This window comes from Pholcus phalangioides, unplaced genomic scaffold, assembly GCF_987345545.1.
Source record: "Pholcus phalangioides strain wild (caught in Gottingen) unplaced genomic scaffold, Ppha-v1.0 ptg000017l_1, whole genome shotgun sequence".
In the NCBI taxonomy this organism is placed as follows: domain Eukaryota; kingdom Metazoa; phylum Arthropoda; class Arachnida; order Araneae; family Pholcidae; genus Pholcus; species Pholcus phalangioides.
The window spans coordinates 50273945-50299674 of NW_028301610.1; the positions used below are offsets into that span (position 1 = coordinate 50273945).

At 39.1% G+C, this 25730-nt stretch overlaps 1 protein-coding gene across 1 annotated transcript; it reads right to left on the reverse strand.

The window, feature by feature from the left end:
* Positions 1–548: 548 nt before the first annotated feature.
* Positions 549–25438, reverse strand: LOC149074059 (uncharacterized). The gene is made up of 5 exons (XM_089246684.1): positions 25376–25438; positions 24945–25259; positions 6692–6982; positions 1772–1932; positions 549–1662 (listed from the first exon to the last, which is right to left on the reverse strand). Exons 2-5 carry the CDS (start codon positions 25228–25230, stop codon positions 1099–1101), a joined length of 1302 nt encoding a protein of 433 aa, XP_089102810.1. The 5' UTR covers positions 25231–25259; positions 25376–25438; the 3' UTR covers positions 549–1098.
* Between the last annotated feature and the right edge of the window lie 292 nt (positions 25439–25730).

The following is a 25730-nucleotide window of genomic DNA, read 5'->3' on the forward strand; positions in this document are numbered from 1 at the left end:
TGGGCGCGGTAGCCCGGTCGATAAGATACTCGCCTAAAGTACCAAAGGATGTTTAGAGGTGTCGCGTGTTCGATACCCGGTTCGTCCTTGTCAGAAAACTTTCCTGGCACAGGGGTACAACAAAAACGGCGACTTGACCGCAGCAAAAAATTGCTACCGCAGGGGGCCCCCCATCGAGGAGTTAGCGTACCAACCTCTCGATGAGTATAAGAAACAAGCCTGCCGTTCGGAATCGGCAATAAATTGTAGGTCCCGGTCTAATTAGCCCTCGTGTGCAGAAAATGACAGTGGTGCGACAAAAATGATCAAATGATTAATGATAGCGTCCACGAAAGGAAACACTTTTGTTTTATGAACAGTATGTAGATGTGATTTCTCTATTCTGCACGGAAGGACTGACACGGAATTGTATTGCGACAGAAATGATCAAATGATCATTCATCACTACTTCTTGAATGGCAAAGTTTTGAGAATTCATTTCTATTCAATTGCACTCCAACAAAATATGGAGCAAGCTTTCTCTTTGATCGTTTTTAAAGAAATGCCTAATATCAAAAAAGCTTTTATTGTCTTCTAAACAAACGTGAAAAAAGTAACTCCTCCCAAGATAAACCGATTTATAACAAGATGAAATTCGGAATTAAAGCTTCTTTATCACAATTAATGGAAAACAATATCAACAGGGAGGAAAAAAAGCAGACAAATAATGCTTATGACATAAAAATAAACAAATCTCGAACGTGGGTTTTGAAAAGAGCGCATCGTTTTAAAAGAGCAACCTTTAAAGTTGCGTGACAATCGAACAACTGCGTTTTTTTAAAAGCGGATTTTCCTTGTTATAAATGTTCAGTTAAACAACAAGTAGGTGAATTATAATGAAGAAAAAAGGGACAGCGGAGCAGTCAGAACAACCCACAACACTACTACTCCCTCCCAACTTTCCTTGTTCGTTTTTTAAAAAAAAGAAGTGGTGACAATCATTCTGCGAATAACAATCTGAAGAAGCTTTTACGTCATAATATTCAAGGAAAATGATAAAGAAATGTATCATGAGAGCGCTCACTTTTTGGTATAAATAGAACACGAGAGTGCCCATTTCTATACTACTGAAGTCTGCAATGTCGAATAATGACTGGTCGTGGGTTGACCGTGACTCAGTGGAGAATGCGACGGTGCAGTGTGACCAGTAGGTGGACTGTAATAATCGTTTACGGTATTGTCGTAATAGGAATTCGAGTAGGTATTCTGTATGAATCCATTGGGGCTGTAAGTGCTGTACTGAGGAGAACCGACAGGATTTGTCGTTTGGAAGTATCCAGAGGAAGTTGAAAATGACATGTAAGTAGATGGTGGTGAGTCCAAACTTGAGATGGATGCCGTTGAAGGATTCCCCGTGAGGTGATTGCTGTCGGTATGGCCCGATAATGCCGGACTAGTGTCGGACGAAGATCTGGGGCCGTGATCGACGTGGTGATTTGATGCCAATACATCGGGCTTGATCATCTCCGCGGCAGAATCGGACTGCGACTGAGGTAGATGCGTCAAATCGGGAGGACTCGAGGGTTGTAGTGTTGGGCTGTTCCTGGACCTTCTGCCTCTGGAACTTTTCTCACCGTTCATCTGTTGCTGTCGTTGTTTGGCTCGGCGATTCTTGAACCAGACCTGCAACATTACGTATCATCAATTATAAATGCCATAAGTGTTAAGAAAGAACATCATATACTCAACTAATAATGTTCTGGTATTTATTAGTGGAATTCATAATACATACCTGTATTCGAGGTTCGGGAAGTCCTATGTCCTGGGCGATTTTCTCTCTCATAAATATATCTGGATACCTATTTTTATTGAAACAAGATTCTAATATTTCTACCTGCGCCTTCGTGAAAGTTGTGCGCTCTCTTCTCTGTTTACGGCCAGCGGGAGAAACTCCTGCAAATATAGAGAAAAAAACCATCAATACACATTTTTCCGCGGCAATAAGAAAATAAGATTTCTCAAAATTTCAAACGAGCACTCAAAAATACATCCAGAGGAAAAAAAATTATTGTCTCAATATGAATTTTCCGATTGTGTTCGACAAGTTAATGTCACATACAGTCGAATCCCGTTATAACGAACTCCAAGAGACCAGAGAAAAATCACTTTATTACAACGAAATTTCATTATAAAGGAATTCCAGGTTTTGCATTGGTCCTATGTAAACTTATCTGGGGGGATTAAAAAATTGTTCGTGTTAAAACGAGAATTTCGCTATAACGGTATTCGTTAAACGAGGTTTTTGCTGCAACGGTATTCGTTAACGCGGGATTCGACTGTATTAATGTGTTTCCATACTCACTATATTTTATCGAGATGATATTTAATTAAAATACCATGAAAAAAAGACATGTTGTGTGCTACGAAAATTACAAGTATAGAGTTTTTGCCCGTTTTCATTTCCGTGAGTGGCTATATCATCAACTATGTCATTTTGATATAGCATAAACACTCGGGCGCTGATAGAAAAAATAAATAAATAATAAATAAAAAAAACAGTAAATTTGAAAAAAAAAGTAATTATTAATATCTTTAAATAATAAAAATAAATCAGTAACTTTGATGAATAAATGAAAAAAACAAATAGGCCAACGGGACTCGCCATAGGAATTATGTACCAGAAAGGGGTCCCCCGAGTCAAAAAAGGTCGAGAATCGCTGTCACAGAGGAATGTGTAAAAAGGTGCATGTGCTGTTAACAGTAAGTAGTACTTTATGAGCAACACGTAAAAAGCACTTCTCAGAAACAAGCTTCAGATTAGTTTCACAACCCATGCATTCCGATAAGCACCCAATTTCGTTAGAAATTCTATAGAGGAATATGGACGAGTTTAGTAGTAGTAGGTATCACAGTGGAAACTAAATTTTAAAATATACTTATATTAATAATTAAAATATGATGATGAAAATTTTGAACAAAAATTAGGATCATCTTCTTCTGTAGTCCGGCAGATTAATAAGATTAACTGTCATAAAATCCGCTAGATTATGATTGAGCTACATTTGGTCGCGTCCCACGTGTCCAACGTCTAGCGTGTATAATCCAAAGAAAGCGTTTTTCAACCATTTTACACCTGCGGACACAGTAGTTGAAAAACTTCACGGACCGCCAAAATGATATACATAATTTGCGAACCCGCTGAGGTATGAAATGCAAATAAAAACCAAAATGGAAAGGGTATTTGGTTTATTAATACTCTTGAACTCCTGAAATCTTCTTAAGGACCCTGGGTTACAAACCCCCGATATTGACCATAATAGGCCTACTCTAGATCAGTGGTCTTCAACGACCAATCCGCAGAACATTTCGCCCAACTAATGTACCTATTTTTTGGTTTATATGGGGGGTTTGTAACCCGGGGTCCTTAAGAAGATTTCAGGAGTTCAAGAGTTTGGATGAGAAAATAATGAGAATTTTACTATTTTGCATCATTTTGTGAATATTGTTCCGGAAGTGTCTTCAACGGGAATCCGTGGAACACAAGTGAATTCCGCTTATAACGTTTTTCAAAAGACCGTCATGAAAAATGTTGTGAGAGGGAAAACGTTTTAAACGGGAAATATCAATGTCTGGAAAATAAGTCGTACTAAGCGGTAAAGCGTTCTAAGTGTGATCGTTATAAGCGAGATCCACTGCATTAAAATCTTTTCTTTTCTGCATGATGTATTTGCCAAAACGAAGGGTTTTTTCTTCTGAAAACTTAACAGTAAGCCAGAGTCATTCAGAAAGTGGCCAGTAGCTTCCAAGAACCTTCGTAAGTCATTTGAGTCAAAATTTTTTGCCCTGGTTATGAAATTTGAGAGAAGTGGCTCTGTTCCGCTCTTACAAAGCTATGCTCTCAATACATTCTTCCCCAGCGCCTTCTGGGAAAAGACTGGTTTCTTGTCAATACAAGATGTTGCACCTCCACATAACTCTCGAGATTTTTTTTGAAACAAAACGCAATTGTTGCTACCTCTGTGGATATATCAAAGATATGGTCTAAAAATCGTTCCAGGGTTGAGCATTCTATTTCTTTGAAGTAAGCTCAAAAGCTTAGTAGATAAGAATTTTTAAGGGGTTTACCTTTCATTAATACACGATAACATACTCAGGCGCACAGGTTCTTTATCTCTAGCCTATAGATTTTGAATTACAGCGAAAGAAAAAGGCCTCAATAGCATTTTGAATTCATTCACGATCTCAAATGCACTTTTATTTCAATAAAGCTTCATCCACAAATAAAATGTTCGGTTAATTATTAAATATAGCCTACACTCACTATATTAATTACCAAGTAAATTTCCATGCTTGTAAAAAACTAAAAAACGCAATTGCAGCAAACAAATAACAATATGAATATTTTTTGCACATAAATATCTTTAATTCAAAAGTAAATGGAATAAAATATATGATATATAAAAATGAGAGAAAAAAATGATATCAGCATCTTTTTGATATAACTCTACTTTTCCTTATGTATTACTGCTAAATAGCTGAATTGAGCGGCATTTGTTTAGTCTGGATCTTCACCCTATTCACTGTGTACTAACACTCCGACATCCTGATTTACCAATGCAGTTGAATATAGAAAAAAAGATGCCTGAAGTGCAATAGGAAAAAAACAAAGAACTGAAAATGGAGGTTAACTAATTCTGACTCGCGGAGCCCTTTCCATCGAATAATTTTTATGGCGGAGCCCCGAGTTTGGCTGAAGAAGCCCTTTTTAGTATATAAATTATATGGTGGAATCCTTCAGATTTTTATTTATTTATTAATCAAATTTACTGATTTATTTTACTTTCCTCGAGCTGCTGCGGAGCCCGCGGAGCACCTGTTGAGAACCGCTGTTCTAGTGCAACTAATCTTTCCTACTCTCCATACCCTTGAATTTTTTTCTTTTTAGTTCTCTCCTGAACCATTTATATGCGTTCTGCAATACGAGCCTTGTAATAGTGACATTATCTTAAACATTAGCGCGATCCAAGCGAAAAATTCCGAAAAAAAAGGTGTATCCATCTACTAACATTGGCTTGTATGAACCTCATACGTTCACTTATCACTAATACTTAATCACTTATCACGAAACCTGTTCGAGACTCTGGCAGTTACAAGTTGAAATATTTTGGCAATTATTATTGTGGAATATCAGATTATAGTTGAAGTTTATATTAGCCATGGAAGAGAAGTACATAAACTTAGTTTTTGTTACATTTATTTGTAAGTCGTTACTGATAAACCAATTACTCTCTGTGGCGAGACTTTTTAAAGGGGAAGATCGGCTTCAACACTAAGAAGCAATGATTCTCAAACTTTTACTACCGGTGGCTCACTTGCCTTAGTCATTGTTTATCCACGGCTCATCAGGATATTCTTGAAAGGAACCGCTTCACGGCATTGAATAGTCAAACATCAACATGGACAACTCACCGCGACGCACGCACTGAGAAACGCTACTACAGCATACAGTAGACTAATATATAATATTCCAAACTAAATAATGGTTAAAATATCCTAGGAAGGATAGGGGAGTAGAAAGATGATCTTTTTGTATGTTTGCGATAATCAGTCATTCCCAAAATTCATGCCGTGAGTGATAAAAAAAAAATCTCGAAATGACAAGAAATATTCTTCCGTCGTGCGTCAATTGCACCAGTAAATGCATTGCAGTAAAAGTGCCAAGATCCATAGAAACGCCAAATGAACTGAATTACGTACGACGGCAAACTTTTTCTGAAAGTGCACCTTTGAATGGTAAAAAAATGGATACTGGAGTAAACCATGCTGAAACATGTATTCCTTGAATATTAATGTTGGCATAAAAAGACTTAAAGGCCAGTCGTGGTCCAGGCTCTGTCCCTGATGGGATGTAAGCCATTTACCCGGGAGGGTTGGACCACGCTGGAGAGGGCCAGCCACGCCGGGCCGGAGGGCCTGGAATCCAAGCCCCCCCAGCCCGGCGCCTCGCATAAAATGACTGGACATTTTAGCTTGTTTTGCAATTATATTAGTTAAATATGATTGCGTATGTCTATTGGGTTATTACCGATGAGAGAGTATCTCTATTTATATATCTCTAATATATGATAATATCTATTTGGGCCACTATATACCGTGGTTCTAGGTAGAACCAGGGCCGTCTTAAGAGCATCATGGGCCCCCAAGTGATTTTTTTGAGGCCGTACCTGGCGAAATCTCGAAAATTTGAACCTGTTCTAATTTTTGTGAGGCCCCTCTTTTCTTGACGCCCCGGCAAACCCATGCGTTAAGACGGCACTGGGTAGAACTTCATTTTATCACTGAACTGGAAAAACCTAGAACATTTATATTTCAAGAATTTAGGAGCCTTGACAGGATAAGATGAGTCATGACATTTGTACAACCTGATATAAACCATTTGGTTGTATTCGCATGTCGAAGTGGTTTTGCGGTCAAAATGAACGCTTCCGTCGTTGTAGTGTTAAAAAAGAGTAGGAAAGGATTAGTAACTAATAGTTAGTAAACTAGCATGTGTGAGTAGCTGCGGTCTTATCTCATTCCGAAAGAGTACCATGAACGTAAAAAGTTTGGAAATTTCGAATGTAGAGACAGAAAGAGAGAGTAAAAATGTCTGTAATGTATGAAAACGCCTCTAATTTCTGCTAGATTCGATACATAATACTCATAAGCTTACCTGCGAATGTAGGGTAACAAGGTAGCCTGTCGAGAGGTCCACCGTTAGCCAGTGCCATAGGACTGACAGGATACGGACTAGTCCTGGAAAAGTTTGGCGTAGCCGGCATTCCCCAACCAGGGCTAATTGTTGGTGAGCCGACGTGGCTGCCGGCGAAGGGTGTGCACGTGATCGGCTGGTGCTGTAAAGACATTTCAGTGGTTGTGGGGCGATGATACGATGTGAGGCTACTCGGTCCGATCTCACCGCGGGGTGTCATAACATCAGCTGGCAAAGACCACGGATTCGAATCTAATAATGAAATACACAAAGAGAAGTTATCAAGCAAACTGAAAAATTATATGCAAATGGAAGTAACGATTTTGAAAGCACGTCTTATATGTAAAGTAAAATCGAATATGTTTAAGAAATATCGCATTTTACAAAATGCAATTTTAAAAAATAAAAATGAAAAACTATAAGTAAATTCAAATTGGGTACAACATGTTATTGTTTCATTTCGATATTATAAAACTCAATGATTAGCCTACTGCAGTGGTTCTCAAACATCTGTCACTCACGCAGGGCCGTAACTAGGATTTTTGCCGTCCGCGGCAAACATGATTTTGTCGCTCCTACAGCTTTGAAATTCGACAATTTTATGATGGTTTTCTTCGTTTCCACCAAAAATAGCCACCTCCTTAAATTTTTAAATCCGGGGCAATTGCCCCCCTCTAGTTCCCCCTCCTCCCTGCACCCACGGCTCCCTTGCCCAATTCATGGTTCTTCTGCGGCTCCCCAAAATAGTTTTATAGTCATTTCCCTTCATAAAGGAGCCACTTCAAATCATGAATAGGCTCAAAAATTACTATCTCCAGCTCGTCGCGACACCCCTGATAAAGGTCCCTTGAAGCCGCGACGTACACTTCGAAAAACATTGGTCTATTGCATAAAAGCGCGATATTATTGCATTCACGTTTAGTCCCCCCAACGATTTTTCAAATTTACAGTAGGCAGGCGTATTTCCCAAACTTTTTGATGCCGTGGACCTCCTGCAGTGAAGGGCAAAGCACGCCGACCCACCCTCAGCAGACATCAGTGCTCCACGGACCCTCTGTAGCATCAGAAGGTCAATTTCCACGCCACCCTAACATAAAATGCAAAAGTGTATTGTTGTTTTTTTTTAAATATAAAAATTTGCACATCTCTCTCATAAAAAAATGAATGAATTGAATTTCGCACTAAAAAAATGTGTCATTCTTTACAATGGAAGTAAATAATAATTGATCCTACGAACCCTTTACAAAGTACCTACCTACTCACGAACCCCCTGGGATCCGTAGACTACAGGTTGAAAAAAAATTGCAGCATGCTATCTCGTTCTTGTAAAAATCAATAATATAGGCTTTCACACATCGTACCGCTGTTTGTGTATTTTGGATAAACCAATCAAAGCAGTGTTTCCTTAAAGTGTGAGTCGTGGGGGCCAACTTTTGTCGGGGGTGTCGCAGTGAGGTGGAGATATTGATTCGTGTGCCCATTTATGCTTTTAAGTGTGGTTTTTTTATAAGTGAAAATATTCTACTGAACTGATGCGGGGAGCCGCAGACGACGTGGGAGCAGCTGGTGACAAAAGAACTATTTCATTAAAACTAGTAAAACTTTGTCCATTCCCGAAGAAGACTAGAGCTTCTTCTTTTTTTTTGATATTTTAGAAAAAAAAATCGTTGAATGTTATTTCAAAACAAAATATACGGCTATATAGATAGAATAACTTTCCATCTAGAGATTTGATTCGTTGTTTGTTCAATTTTTGTGATCTGAAATTTTTTACATATTCAGGGATTTATAAACTCGCACCAAATTGAGGGGATTAGTTCAAGGGGTGATAACTATACAACTTTGCAAGCAAGATTTGATCTGTTTATTGATAACATTAAAACTAAGGTATACTAAAAGATATATATTTACATTATAGACGTTTCTCAACATTATACACGAGAAACAGTGGATATCTTTTCTGCAGCTGCTCACTTTTAGTCCAAAATCTTCAAACGCGATGTAAATAACAATCATTACGTGAATACTAAATTTTTCCTATTCAATTTATACGTCTGTTTGCGCAGCACGTGCAAAAGAATGTTTGCAGACAAAATTCGCACGTAAAAGCTATCTATGTATTGTCCCTGCATGCCAGAAGCACGAATTCCTCTTCCCCCTTTTTTTATGAGCTGGTAAGATACCTTATTTTGCTATGCAAGTTTAGCACCCCATCAACCAAGGAGAACGCGAAGAGACCTGTTTGTAAATGCAAATTTTGATCCATTATGCTTAACCATTTTGGTTAGTTTAATAGATTCTATTCGTATACCAAGACTTCATCACATTGGTTATGTATATTCCCCAGTTCGTAAGGTCGTATTGGTAAATACAATAAATCGTCAACGAATTACTTGAATTCACCAAAAATTATGCATTCGATCGGTAATGCTGGTTTTATTTGTACATAATTACGTGTGTGAAGAAAATCTGTTGACCCTTATTTTAATTTTTATGGCAAAATACGTGTCGTAAACGTATCGCACACTAATAAACAGGTTAAATGAAAACAAGAGAAGTGTATACGAACGACGAACGCGCCGTTATATACGGAGAACGCAAAGGTTTCAATTATAATAAAAAAAAAACCGTTTATTAATGAGATGAAGCAAAGGCACGACTGACTCGAGCCGATACAAAATAACATCTGCCTCAAAAGGCGGGAAAAGTAACATAGATAATAATTGTGTAAGCGGTGCCATCTAGTGAGAATACAGAGAAAAAGAATAATATAAAATACTAAAAAAATTATATACTTACTCAAACATACTCCCACCCTATCAAGAATATATACATGGTGTCATATTATTCTTGATACATGGGTAGAACACATATCTTAGCAATTGATCTTTTGAAAATACCCCTAACAGTTCGAATTGGGACTACTCGAACTATTCCATCTTTACCTGGATGAATTTCGAGTATTCTACCAAGAGGCCAGGTAGATGGCGGAGTGTTATTTCCACTTGTAACGTTGTTGAAGCGTATTTAAGTATTCTAGATGCCACCTTTTCCAAAAGTGTTGCTTCATTTTTTGCAACAGTTCCCATCTGGTATGAAATGTCAATTTTTCACAGTTTGCAGTCAGTTCTGGGGAAGAAGTAATAACTTCCCCAATTAAGAAATGAGCTGGTGTCAAGACATTCAACGAATTTATATCACTGTCAGTTGCAGGTGTCAGAGGCCTTGAATTAAGAACTGCCTCGATTAGAGTCAGAAGTGTAGCCAGTTCTTCGAAAGTTAAGAAAGTATCTCCTATGACTCTTCGAAGATGAAATTTCATTGAACGAATCCCAGACTCCCAAAGTCCTCCCATGTGAGGGGAAGCAGGAGATATCAGATGCCATTCAATAGAATGCTGATTAAGACAATAGCAAACTGATTCGTCTTTATTAAGCTCAGCTGTAACCTTGTAAATTTCTGATAACTTGCGTCGAGCGCCGATGAAATTAGTGGCGTTATCACTATAAATATGCTTAGGAGCACCTCTACGCGAACAAAGTCGTTAAAGGGCTGCAATAAATGCACTGGCCTTAAGATCACTGACAACTTCGATATGAACAGCCTTCGTTGCAAAACATACAAATAGAGCAATATATCCCTTTGTCGAACGAGATCCGCGACCTCTATGCTGTTTTATGTTGACAGGCCCTGCAAAGTCAACTCCACAAACAAAAAAAGGACGATTCATAGTGACTCGGTGTTTGGGAAGATTTCCCATGAGCTGAGTTTCACCAGATGCCCTGAACCTACAACACACCATACACTTATGTGTGACATCACGAATAATTCGTTTAACATGGGTAATCCAATACATTTGACGTAAAACATGTGACAACACGCCGGGACCTGCATGGAGATAGATGACATGATATTGTTTTACTAATAAAGTGCAAATTCCATGCTGATAAGGTAGAATGATAGGTTGTATAGAATTATGACCTGAAGAGGAATTTTGCAAACGTCCTCCCTCCCGTAAGATACCGTCACCATCAAGAAATGGGGCTAAACTACATAATTGACTCTTCGGATTCACGGGCTGCTGATTGGTCAAACATTCCACCTCGTCAGAAAAGAATTTCTCTTGCACATAACGAATCAACATGTACAACACATTGTTTTGCTCTCTCATAGACACGGTTGCACATGGTACATTATTAGACAGAACTGTTTCATTTGATACACGTTTGCGACAATAGTTGATAAATTTTAAGCAATAGCACAAGATGCGAACTATTTTTGACAATGAAGAATATTTTGTAAACAAATCATCATACACTTGAACACATTGATTCACTGCTATATTACAAATGAAATTCTGTTTCTCCTCCTGAAGAGCTGCATTGTCATTAATGACTGGAACATGACTTGGCCACAGGCTTTCATCCTTAGTGAGCCATGGTTGACCAGACCACCACAGGTCATTATCAGGGAGCAAGGAGGCATCCACCACCCTAGATGAAATATCAGCTGAGGTGGATTTAGATGGCACATAATGCCATTTAGCGCCTGGAATCAAATCTAAGATTTCGAGGTGCGATTCGCTATGAAGGACTTCCATTTACGAGGATGAGAGGCAAGCCACGCCAATACGACCTTGGAGTCACACCAAGCATGAAGAACAGCATCGTGACTACCGAATGCTTGCACAAGAGATTTCAATAGCCGAGTAAGTAGCAAGGCATCGCAGAGCTCGAGACGAGGAATCGATATTTGTTTTATCGGAGCCACCTTAGTTTTTGCGCACACCAATGTTACCTTTACCTGTCCGGATTTATCGAGCTGTCCGCAATACACAACAGCTGCATAAGCAAGCTCAGAGGCATCGCTGAATCCGTGTAATTCAATTTGTTTACTGCTAACCCTCAACACCTTGGAATTTGGATATTCTTGAGATAGTTAAATCCATTAAAGTGTTCTCCAATTCTCTTGCAAAGGAGGAGGTAGGACATTATCCCAGTCTAGGTTGTGAAGCCAAAGTCTTTGATAGAATATTTTGAGAGAAACTGTGAAAGGAGACAACCATCCCAATGGATCGAAAAGCTTCGATGTTTGAGAGAGAATGTTCCTTTTAGTGAACTGAAAGTCCGGATTGGAATTGACCTTGAATATGAACTGATCAGAAGCAGAGTTCCATTGTAGACCTAAGACCTTCCCACAGTTGTCATCATCGCCACAAATTTCAATGAATGCATTTTCAGATTTTGTATCCTGAGAAATATATTCAATTAGTTCCGATGAATTTGAATGCCATTTCCTCAGACGAAAGCCATGCTCCTTGAAAACACTGATAAGCTGCGAACACATGTTTATAACGCTCGTCAAATCATCATAACCAGATAATATATCGTCAAACATATGTGTCGTTCTTAATGATGTCAGCAACAGCTGATAAGCTCTCCGCACAGTTCAAGGCCATCTGATGCAATGTTCGAGTTGCGAGAAAGGGGGGCCGATGATGACAATACAGAGAAAAAGAATAATATAAAATACTAAAAGAGTTATATACATACTCAAACAAGAAGTGATAATTCTTTTTACATTTATCAAATATACAGACTTCAATTAGGAATTATGGATAATCGCCGGTAAATGTGATAAACACATTAAAATTCATCGAATTTACCAAGGCGATCAGTGATTATGCATAATCACAACTTCAGCAACTTCCCGTAACATTTATGGGTAAAAAATATTTTGGAGGGAAATATTCCAAAAAAATTCGACATTCGAGTGATAAAAAAAAAATAGTTGAAGTAAATTACCAATGTAATATGGATACAGCCCCGATACACTTCAGGAAAGCAATAACAGAAAGTAGGGGTTACAAAGAAAAAAAAGAAGATACTTAGGAAGGGGGGGGGGGGCTTGATTGTGCGGAAATGTGTACAAAATCTCCCCTATGCGCAAATGCACCGTGCGGATCTGCCGCCAAACCGGCGAAAAGAGCAATGACGCGCATGCTCATTCGAACGAAAACGTCAGTGTAAACGAGCAGAGGCGTATACACATCTGATGAATGACGTTCTCCACCCACTAATGTAGTCGTCATCATCCAATCCTGTTCGGAACTGATGCCATTGGTCAGGGTGATGAGCTGAATTTCGCTTCATTGGTTACGCTTGTGACTCCCGGTCGTACGTGATTGGGGAGTTTGATGACCATCTCTCTCTCTCTCTCTCTCTCTCTTCGGGTGGTAAACTGAACAAGAACGTAATTTGTTACCCACTTTGTAAAAAATTATCTTGAAGGAAGAACCTTCAAAGTCCAAATTCATGACACCTATTCGTCCGAGTGACCATTAAGGGCATCTATAGCCCAAGGAAGCGTTCTCGGACCGGCACTTCATAATTACCATATGAACGACTTCCCCGTAAGCCCCATAGGACTTACGGCTCTTTACGCTGATGACAGCGCGGTCGCCCAGTGCCACTGGAACCCATTGAAGGCATTGGACGCCCTTCAGGAAACTACAAGAGATATTGAGAGATGGTGCATCGACAGCAGGGCCAAGCTAAATGCTTCCAAGACGATCTTCATGTGGATCACCGGAGTGCGCCCAGAAAACCTACCTCAAGGAGCTGTACTAACAGTCAATGGTACCCAGATCACACCGTCCTTAAGGGCCAAATACCTCGGAATTGTCCTCGACAAGAACCTCAGATTCACAAATCACTGCAACGAAGCGATCAGGAGAGCCGCTCGAACTATAGGCGACATGGACAAGATTATCCGTCATGACGTCGGACGTGAAATTAGAAACCGGAATATAAGAGAGGACGTGAAATTAGAAACCGTATTCGAATTTAATCTCCGACTGGCAACAAGATTCTTTGAAGCCCTAGAAAACTCCGAACATAGGCACCTGGCGCAGATATGAAGCTACAGCAGCGATGAATTCTTGGTCAAAAGAAGACCTAAGAATATCTTTCACATGACGAGGCCTGAGCGTCCAGGACTCTAATACAGTGGTTCTCAACCTGGGGCCATATGGCCCCCTTGCGGTCCTGGGATATTCTAGGGGGGGGGGGGGCACGGGAGAAAATCAGAAGAAACGTGATCCACGACAGATGGTGAAGGGTCATAGAGAGCTGTGAAGAGAAAAGCTTTAAAAGTGAAACATGGTTGAAAAATATTACTACTTTCAGAATTCATCAGATCCGTTCATAAAACCAGGGGCATCTTAACCCTTGGGTCTAACGGCATGACACCTCCTTCATGGAGGGAGGGGACTGCACTATATGGGATCTGGTACTATTATTTTCATACGTAAGCTGTTATTTCCAGCTAAGTATGGAGGGCCGCCAGAGCAACGGTTGATATGTTAGGAAGGTCGATTTATCGCGCAGGTTCGTTGGATCGTCCTGTATTTTACACAGACAGTTTTTTACCATATAGTTTGACTCCTGGGAGAGATGGTAATCCACCATTTGAATCCGTTCCTAGCCAGGATGGCAGAGATTAATTTGATTTATTACAATTTCATTCATAATAAAAAAAAAGAAAGTATCTCACTCTCGGATGAGGGTAGGAAGGGGGCCCTGGATAGGGCAGGGGGCCACGAGAAAAAAATGTGATCCATAGGGGAGCCATGAGCTGAAAAAGGTTAAGAAACACTGCTCTAATGTATCCGAATAAAAAATCCCAACCTTGCGTAACTGCAAAGAAATTGATAACTCAAGTGCTTTTTGAAAACGAAACCCTTCCCAGAGATACAGTCCCTACTCCCCCCCCCCCCCCTTACGCCTAAGTGAGCGTGGGAGAGAAAGGAGCATCTAAACAAACCATAAGATTGGAAAGAAAAGAGCAAAAGAGAGAGCAGAGAGGTAAAGGAAAAGAATAGATAAGGGATCACCCGAGGATCGATTTCACTTCAATAGGAGCAGAACGATACCTAACAATAGGAGCAGGTCGGAACAGGACAATAGGAGCAGGTCGGAACAGGACAATAGGAGCAGGAGAGTGCTCACAAAAGGAGTAGACGGCGATAAAAGGTAATATTGAGAAGACACCAGCGAATAAGGCAACGAAAAAGGTAATAGACAACTGGGAACCCTCCCGGGGCGAGATAAGAATTGACTCCTCCGCTGGAGAGAGGGAAAGAGAACGGGAGAAATCTCTCTCCCCCTCCCCGACGGGAACCCCCGTTGTATGACGGTGTAAATAACCTGTAAATAATGTATATATCACGGTGGTGGGATTAAATTTTTCTGTAAATAAATATTGTAAATACTCAATAAGAATTTTTATAATAAACGCATTGTGTAACCATTAATTCAAATGATAATGTACTAACGAACATGCAAGACAGGTGCTCAAAACACCTGGCAACGGGATAAGCCCGGTGGCAGAGCCCCTGGCGTTCATTCAGTTGGTACGACATGCGGAACATTCGTGTTTCCTCGTGTAATCTCTGTCTCTTTGACCAGTATTAGTGATCACTGCGAGAAGAATATATATTTTTGCTGCATGTTCTGTTCTCTAATTCTAGAAAAATTCAATCGAAAGAGACAAAAAACTAGAGATGGTATAAAAGAATGTATAGTAGCCCGATGGTTCTCAAGCTGTGGCTCCCTTCCGGTCCTGGGATATTCTGTGGGGGAGGGGGAAGCTTCATTTCTTCACAGTTCTTTGTCGAGCTGTGAAGAAATGAAGCTCTCAAGAGAAATATGGTGGGGAAAAAACGTGACTATTTTCAAAATCCAGCAAAGCTGCCCATGGAACCAGAGCCATCTTAACCCTTGGGGGCCCATGTCAGTATGACCCAAGCTCTCATATCTATGGGGGTGGGGGTAAAGCTGTACGATGAGATCTGGCACTGTGATTTTCAAATGTAAGTACGTGAATACGTAAACTGTTACTTCTAGCTAAGTATGGGGGTCCCCAGAACACCACTTTGCCCGAAAATAAATGATATTAAAACGACCATGTTTAAACAACATGAAGGCAATTCAGTGAACAGTGTTGACTTGCACCCGGGGTAATGTGCCGGGTTGATTTATTATGTAGGTTTGGTGGTTTGCCCAGTATTTTCTCCATATAATACGGCTCTTGGAGGGGGAGGGGGGAATCACACACCCATCTTCTGGATCCGTGTGCTGCTCAGAGAGACACAGATTTTATTTGTAAAATTTTTATTGATTATAAATTTAGTTTTGATTATATATAAACTCAGTTCGACTAAGAAAGGATCTCGCTCTTGGGTGAGGGTAGAACGACGCCCCCTCTCCCCGGATTAGACAGGGACGGCCGCGAGAAGAAAATATAGTCCAAGGGGCGCCTTGAGCTGAAAATGTTTGAGGTACAATAAAGTAGCCTACTCAATTTGTTTTTATGTTTCCATACACTGCTTTAAAAATCCGTCCCACTGAATGTCTCCCTTCGTACAATCTAATTGTGAAATTTCGAACATTTTTAACTTCGACTTGTCATCTCCGCTTCAATTGTTTGAGTGGCCCATTGGTTCTAAAAGATCGAGGGCTCTCTAACTTTACGATCATCACAGACTTTGTACCTATCCATCTGGCATGGTTACCCTTGATATACAACGCTTAAAGATAAAATATTTCTATAAAATATGCATTAATTCAGAAATTTATGTTTTAAGTTAACAACAGAGGACGATATAACAAATGTTTGGCTCTGGGGTGTCTCGATACATTTTTGACTGCTTTTCAAATTTCTAAACAAAATTGCACATAATTTTTAAATAAGATTACTGATTACTTGAATAACATTTGAGAACTTATGAAGTTGCACCCCCTTCCCTCCGATCACCTGCAATGACAAAAATCGGACTGGGGCAATCGAGCTATCGCACAGTGGTGCATTTGACCCGAAAACCTGGCCAAAATTATTTTTACATCTTCAGTGCGCTATTTTGTGTTGAAATATCGATTAATTTATCGTTTAGATACTAAAAAATAGTTTTGTGGGATAAATTATATAAATACAAACATATAGCAAATGTATTTTGACATACGTTATGTAATTTCTTCAATGATGAGGGAAATTCCTCAATAAAAAGTAAAAAAATTCATTTGATGTAAGTAAATTTATTAAGAATTTATTTAAATTCTAATAAATTTACTATATTCTTTGATAACTAATAAAAAGAAATAATTTCGGAATAAAAATAAGTCTTCAATTGTTCATATTCCCGTTAAACTTGGGGGGCCCCATTGCCTTTCTATTGAGATATCACTAAATTACATGCGTTGGTGGCCCGCGAGCTTCGTGGGAAGTTTCAATTTGGCCCACCGTGTCTGAAAGGAGGTGCAAACCACCTGCACCAAGGTTTGCTGTGATGTGCCCCGCCAGTGTCAATTTTGGACTAAAAAACACCAATAGTTTTTTCATAAGTGCTCTTTCAAACTATCCCTTCGAATGTACCAGGCGACTATTGATGAGAATGTGCTCAGGGTTTGAAAACATAACTTCAAAGATGAAAACAAAATAAGAAGTCATCATTAATCATTACATTTTTTTCGATTTTTTTTACGGTAGGAGGAAATATACAAATCAGAAGAAAATAAATATGTATTTGTGTCGTAATCAGAGAATCTCTGCATGATGGCGTATCCACTCCAACCATTACTCGCAAATTATAAATTGGCCGAAAGCTGCTCCTTCTTCTTGTAGCTGTTGGCGTTTATCGTTTAAACTCATTTATTTCCCACTAACAAGGTTTGAAATGTTTGAAAGGAGTTATGGAAACAGAAAGAAATGGCGTCTCGTTTTCGAGTATTGGTTCTAATACCCGTGGGAATATATTCGGAGGGTTACGCTCAGTGATCGGAGAGGTAACATTTTTCAAATACAGTCTGTACGAAAATAAATATTATTCGCATTTAATCTACAATCTCGTTTCGTGTTACGTTTGTTTCGACATAGTAACGCTGCAAACGTTCGTTCTTCCATGGCGGGTGGCCTAAAAGGGCGTACCGTGTGTGGCACGCTTCGGAAATTCATTACTAGTCTCACTCCCACACATTCAGATTTTCTTTTTTATGGGTACTACTATTTAAAGATTGCGTTCCCACAGTAAAACAATGTTCAGTTGTCTTACAGATTGGTCATAAATTTTCATTTGGTACTATTATACGACTGGTATAGCCTATGTCAACGCGTTAGTCACATGATGGTTCTTGGGAACAGAAACCATGATGTTAACCAAAAACTCGACATTTGGAAGGTTAAGATTTTGAATTCTTTCTTTCGGAGGTTTCTGGTCAGGGAAAGTTAACGAAATGAAGCCGATTTTTCTGAGAACCCCCGAATAGGGGTTCCAATCAAATATTCACATATTTCCATGACTGACTTTTGCTAAATATTTTACTTTTTTTTTCAGGGCCAATCTTTTATTTCTCTGACTTTCCGGGTTGCTTGGAACCTTGTTAATGTTTCCAGCATATGAACATAGAAAACCCGGGCAGCTTACGGTGTTGTTGCTAGCGTTAAGTAGCTTTGTGTGAACATGGCTTGTGTGACTTATACAGCAAAAGTTTGATATAAAGAAAGTTTAAAATCACAAGGAAAGCTGTCGTTATAATGGACTTCTCGTTATAAGCGAATTTCCAATTTTTGCTCTGTGAGGTTATGAAATTGTAGAAAATTTCCGCTTTATCTGCGTTTAAACGCCTTTCACATCATTTCGTTCAAATATTAACGAACGATCTGAACTCTAGACTTGAAACTGATTTTTGGTGCCACAGCAGTTTATTCTCCAAGCAATTTTTACATAGAATTTAGCATTGTCAAAGCAATTTAGCAGACCAACTAAACAATTAAAATTCCCAATTATCATATCATTGCTCACTTCCCTTCATGGAAGCTTCATTTTTTCACAATTTTTTCAGTCATTTGGAAACGATTTTAAGCTTCTGGTCAAAGTTAGTCACTGGACGCGACAAAAGTTAAATAAAATCATCACGCGTCCCATGCGTATAGTGGAGGGTAGCCCAAAACAGAGGTGGAGTTAAATAAATTTGAATTTTCAGTGTTCAGTTTTTGTTAAAAGTACCTCAGAATAATAATTTTTACGAGGAGCATGTGTCATGATAAAGTTATCATTACAGCCCGGAAGTATAGGCACAAAAAGTGGTCAAAATATTTAGGCAAAAGGACACTAAAATTCCTCAAATAGGCACTAAAAAAAGGTATTTATATAATTAGTGGAAAAAAAATTAAAAGTAACTAAAAGCAACGATATTAAAGGTCCAAAAATTGGCAAATTAATGGACTGCATTCAATGAATCTGTTTCAATAATAGATTATAATAACTGCATTATTAGCGAAATTTACAGTATTAGGTAAAAAAAAGTGTTTGTGGTCCTGCAAGGTTAGGTTAGAGCTCAATTCACTCGAATACTTGATACAGTATTCTATTTACTGACACGCAAAATGGATGTAATTTGCTGGATGGAACTAAAAAACAATTTTATAAAAAAATAAAGAATTTTCATGATAACGACATATTTATGTTTCTCAATTTTTTTTTATATATCGAGTTTTGTATTTGGTTTGCATCGATTAAAAATTCTCAAATTCTGGAGATGATTTTCGCACATCTAAAACAACTTTTCATGGTTATTTGCAATGCATTTATTCATGGTGTAAAAAAATGAAATCAAAATAACATCAGCCCTGTCAGCTCCCACCCGTCTCTGTTGAACACATGCGAAGGTATAGGCATATAAAAAATGTCCGGTCAAAATGTATACATGCCTCAGGAAATATAGATCTGTCCCCCTCCCCCGCATTTTCGGTTCCTACATACGAAACATAAAATAAATACTACGAATTACGCGTACATTGCAATGAATAGTTTTTGTTAGTAATATAATTTTTTTTCAGCGGTTGTTTTAATGGTTGTAGATTATTAAGGCAGAAGAAACATCGTATTAACAGATATTTCACTGTATGCACTATTTTATAAGTGAGCACAACTCACCAAAATAATCAATTATTTTATACAAATACAAATACAACGCCACAACAGGCAAATTGCCCAACGAGGTGGCTGACTTAAGAACATCATGGATCCCCGAGCCCCTACCTACTACTGCTACACCACACATGCACCCCCCCCCGCGGAACCCCCCCAACGAATCGGTACATGCGGGAATGTGCGTGTACGTGTAGTGCAACCTGACGTAAAGTTTGTTTTTGTGTAATGCTTGTTATGTGTAGTGCTGTCATCTGCCCCCAGTTTTACTAACTATGAGTGAAGTGTTATGGTTGAATGATTTACCGTTGTAGGACTGTTGCTCTCTGTGGCGAGACTTTTTAACGGGGAGATCGGCTCGCATTTGCGCCTTGAAGTTGGGAACCACAGAAAACCAAATTCAGCCGACCACCACTGTGGGGTTCGAACCCGGATCCTCGCATCACGAGTCCGGCACTATAACCACTCGACCACCACAGCGGCATAACTTATCGACATCCTCCCTTGGGTTCGAACCCGGGACCCTGACAACAACCTTCACGATGGTAGACGAGCATCTTACCACCATGCCACTCGGGCACTATTATTGAGAAATTGGTTTCTCGGATAAAATAAAAACGATAAAAATTGAGAAAGTATGGCCACAAAATTGACGCGTGTAAAGTTAGAAAATGATGTCTAACCTCGATGATAGATGAGGCTAAAAAAAAATCGACACGCGCAAAATCGAAACTAAAACTGCATCGAAACGGAATAAAATTTGTGCACGACAATAAAATAAGTAATTGGTACTAAGGATTGAAGGTTTTAAACATAAAAATGATTTTGCAGTTCTACAGAATAAGGACTCCATAAAGGTGAGCATCCCAGCTGCTGCGTATTTACTGTATTTCCGGTTGGGATAGGTACTATTTTGGCTTTTGAATGTCTGTTGGTCTTACTTTATTGATATTTCTCTAGCAAGTCCTAACACATTAGTTCAATTAAGAGATATACAGGGTGTCCTGTGAGTCAGGGGCGTAGCCAGAAATTTCGTTCGGGGGGGGGGGGGACCAAAGTGACAGAACAATGGATTTGGCCATCTTTTTCCCTTTTTTCGGTCATTTTCTCACATTTCGGGGGGGGGGGGAACCAGACCCCCCAAGCCCCCCCCCCCCCCGGCTACGCCCTTGCTGTGAGTCCAGCTAATGCGGTCTTCATCTCATCAACCGTGAGTCGTAGAGGTACGATTCCAATTTAAGAAATGTTCATAAATCCAAGGCATTCAAAAATTACCCTGTACCAGTTTTGAGAGTGAAAATACAGTGTCACAAAATAAAATCTAATCCACCCCCCTCAAGGGTGGGGCTGACTGGGCTCGGAACAATTACCATTATTTTCTGTTTTTTCACGCCATAAATTCACTATGGAAGTAAGTGTCCGCGAGAAGTGACTTGGAGGCCCACCAAAGATCCCAGCTGAGTTCTGTAGGATGTGGGTGTCATGGCCCCACCATTAGGGTAAAACATGCTTTGTTAGACAATATACGTTGATACCCCGAATCACATTGTTTTAATGCTACAAACACCTATAAAACGACATCCGTTAAGCTGTATTTTATTAATTTGGAATGCACTTGAATTTTGTATCCAAAAGAGGGAAGGGATTGAGGAGTATCTAGCCCGTAGTATGGAGCTCTACATTATTTACAAAATTTTTGTGAGCTACGAAAACCATTTTTTTTTTTCATTTTTGGATGTTGTGGGCTTCGGTTAAGATGGGGGGGGGGGTTCAAAAACTTTGGTTAATATAGGGGTTCAAAGTTCAAAAACACTGCACTTAATAAATTGAGCACGTAAAAACACTCAAGTTCTACAACTACAAGGATAAAACTGTAGAAATTACCAAGGAATTTAGCGAAATTGAAGTGAATATACTATAAGAAAAATTATGAGGTTTCAATTATCACTTTTCTGTTAAAATTTTTACTGTATTTTCTCTATAAATCAGTTATCGAAAGTTATTCAAATAATATCAACCGAAAAAATTATCTTTGATTGGATCATAGGAAACTTGGATTCGTAAAAAACTGGATCATAAGACGATTATTCGAAGTTTATGATAAAAAAAAAAATTCTATGCAAAATGGTAATGACCATTTTGCATAGAATTCAGATAGAGACAGGAATTTTGTGGAAGCGTATGCTAGAAATGAAAAAAGGAGCAATGAAAAAGCAACAATTGCCCATAGGAATATCCAGAGCATATAAAACATTGTGTGTACCAGCACATAACAGTGCGAGACCCAAAAATAATCCCCCGTTATAAAAGATCCCCAGTGGGGGGGATCAACAGCACCGTCCACAACTGAGTGTCAATTGAAAAGACGTGTCTATTTTGCAGTTGGGGAGGCGGTAGTCAACCCATCAACTCCTACGCAGTAGGTGCACAACCCTACAAGGGAAAAACAAATGGTGTGGATACACGAGAGGGGGGCCCCCACGACCTCCCTCAGGTGCTACATAGTACACCAACGGTGAAAAATAGGATAAAGAAGTTGGGGGTGGTTCAATCTATCGTCCAGGTGGTCTATAAACCCTTAACAGTAGCTGCTTGATTCCTTATTTTCAAAGTTCAACTTTATCTACCCTTCTTGACATGCCTGGCCACGCTTTTAACCACCTAACCAATTTCCCGACACACAATGGGGTCCCAAACCGTCAGGATGCAAATTTACTTATGGACTGATTGAGCTTTTCACTCCTTTTTTTTCACTGTCAAGGACCTCAGCGAGAGTTCTGGTGGCGGCGAGATATAAAAGGACAGAGTGGGAGCCATGTTCTGGTTTGGTGGTGGCGAGATATAAAAAGAACGAGTTTTCTGAGAAAGAATTTCTATGAACGTGAGGATTAATTCGTGAATTTCTGGCCGGAATAAATTCGAATATGCCCTTTTGTGAATGATATACCCATTTCACAAGTTTTTTTTTCCTATTTCGTAAGATATCCGGTGGTCGTCACGAACTGTAGAGCGAATACGATTTCTGACCGACGACGTCTCAATAACTAATCCAAGACGATTCGAATTCTCATAATGAGCCTTTCGATCCATACCCCTTTATGCCGCAATTTTGCTGACCGGTGGGGAGGGGGGACAAAAATTGCTAAAAATCTGCTGACGTAATACTTGAATGTCCTCTAAAACAACATCATATATTTTCATACCTATCAAATTAAATTATTTCGGACAGTAATTAAATGATCAGTGTTTTCAAATTCATGAAAGAGGCTCCGAGGTCTTTGACAGGCCTCGGGGCAGGGATTTTTAACGTTCCATTTTCAGTAAATTTTCTGTGGAAAAAGACTGAAAATAATTCATACTTTGTAAATGAAAAGAGCCCTGTGTGTCCAGGACCTGTTACTCATAAATTTGGGCCCTGGGCAAACACCGTTTTTTGAGACCCTTCGTGTATATATATATAACATTCCATTAGGCACGGGCGTACGCAGGGGTAGGACGGCTCGTCCCCCAAGGCAACCAAGAATTAAAAATATTTGTTATTAAAACAAATCAAAATATCGAAAGATACCAATTTTATCATCCAAATGGGCCCCAAAAATTTATGAGCCCTGGGAACATTCCCCGTTTGCTCTTGCCAAAAACGGGCCTGGTAGCCTCCTGGACGGGGGCAAAGATGTCTGAGAGACATCTTTTAATCCTTGAATTGATTTTTTATTATACACGTGAGTATAAAACCAAAAATTCAAAAATTATAAAAAAAATTTTCATTGGATAATTATTTTTAAAATTAATAACATTTTGATAGTAATTATTTCCAACTTTAAAAATTTCATTAATATACTGTACATTATTTCTTTTAACACCACTACTGTATTCGTACGGACTTAATTTACTCTTACATCTCAGCAAATACATGTATCTCTGTTGAATTTTGAAACTCAAATATGAAAATAAACTTTAAAATGAAAAATGAAATTCTACCTACAATATGAAATTTCTGTATTACGTTTTTCAAGGGACCGAAGAAAATTATCGTTATAAGGGAATTTATCGTTATTGATGCAATTCATTCGATTTGACTATCTATTGCAAGCTTTTTACAACTACGGACCGGGGAAAATTTTTGAAAAATTTGACGGACCTGAGAAAATGGGAGAAATAATTTGAAAGTCAGCAAAAAATGAATGAAAAGGAGGAATAATTTTTAGACTGGCAATTGATTTTAAATATTGTTGATAATTATTTAAACTGGCAAACAATTGGGAGGGAATAATTTGAGAACCGACAATAAATAAATAAATGGGGGGGGGGGGGAATCCGTAGACCGGCAAAAAATATTGCTAGTGGGAGAAATAATTTGCATACTGATAAAAAAATAATAATAATATTGGGAGAAATACATAATTTGTAGACTGGCAATCAATTGGCAAATAATTATAAATAATTTAATTTGAACTTTCAAACAATTGAGCGAAATAATTTCTAGAAAATTAAGCAAAAAATAAATCAGAAACAATTTGCAAACGGGAAATAAATATCGTAAATAAGAGAAATAATATGCTGCCTGGCAAAACATAAATAAATGGGAGAAATAATTTACGGATGGGCAAAATATAAATAGGAAAAATAATTCGCAGATATGCTCGTGGCAAAGACAAATAAAAGCCAGCATAGAGATGGTATCATATTTAAATATTAAATCGAAAATTTATGTGCATAGGCTCTTATACATATTAGTCAAAATATTCAAAAAGGATTAGTTAAAATTTCTCGTTGATTATCAGGAAGTTCTCACGGACTGGCACCGGTCCGCAAACCAGCAGCCATCACGAGGTTGGTTAGTTAGCAGTTGGAGAGCGTTGATCTACATCAGTGGTTCTCAACTCTTGGGGGCCCCCAAGGGCTCCGCGGCGACTCAAGAAAATTAAATAAATAAGTAAATTTGACAGATAAATGAAAAAAGAAAAAGAGGCCTACGTGGTTCGGCCATAAAAATTATATACAAAAAGGGCTCCTCGAGTGAAATAGGGCTCCGATATAAAAATTATGTACTGGAAAAGGCTCCGTGAGTCAAAAAAAAGTTGAGAACCACTGATCTACATTATACTATAGCCTAAAGCCTACTACACTATACGTTATGGTAAATTTCCCACATAAAAGAATAGCGTAAAATAGAAGACTTTCACACTATATACCGGAAACATAAATGCATGAAAAAAGTTCACTCACCTGGATATCCCAAAGACGGATGACAAGAAATTCTCTCGAAATGCCCTCCATTGGACATAGGTCCCACCGAATACGGACTAGTCCGGAAGAACGACGGCGGCGGCGGCATCCCGCAGCCAGACGGCGGACTGACCATGGACGTAGTTCCGACGTGGCTCGACCCGTAAGGACTGCAAGTGACGGGCTGGTGGCTCTGCAGGGAGGACATATCGGGCGGCGTTGGACTGTTACCACTGCGAACTGCTGCGTAGGACAGGAAACTGTTTGAACCCGTCTTGGGTGACATGTCATCCAAATGCTGCCACACAGTGGATTCTATGCAAAGATCAAAAGCGCAACCGTTATCCATTTAATAAAGTAAAATCACTGCAATCAATGCACATTAAACATGGAGGGACAACACACACACACACAAACAGTTACTTTCATACAGTAATTTCTATCCTCTCTTTATGCTGCCCACGCAAGACGTGCGTGTGCGATATCTACCAAACGTTTCTGTCGAAGAGAAGACTCTTGTTAACAATTATTACGAACCCACCCTCGTATTAGCAGGAGGTCCACTCGCGATTGTCAGTCAATCAGTGGCGATAAGTAGGCAAAATACAACAAATAATGCTGGTAGAAGGAGTGGTTGTCGCCGCTGCTTTTTTTACAGGCGATATCCCAATTTCTTTTTTTCCCAGAACAAACGATTCAACTGTGTATTGCTGACGGGGGGGCAGAGAGGGACACTGGTCCTTCAACGATATTATAGCAGGTACATCAGGACAGGTATACCTGGGA

Bases quoted from the DNA above. Each gene is read 5' to 3' on its own strand.
- LOC149074059 (XM_089246684.1), bottom strand. From the start codon at position 25,230: ATGTCACCCAAGACGGGTTCAAACAGTTTCCTGTCCTACGCAGCAGTT. The intron at 6,983-24,944 runs GTGAGTGAACTT...TTTCATTATTAG, and splicing joins TCCGTCTTTGGGATATCCAG to ATTCGAATCCGTGGTCTTTG. The intron at 1,933-6,691 runs GTAAGCTTATGA...CTATATTTGCAG, and splicing joins TTGTTACCCTACATTCGCAG to GAGTTTCTCCCGCTGGCCGT.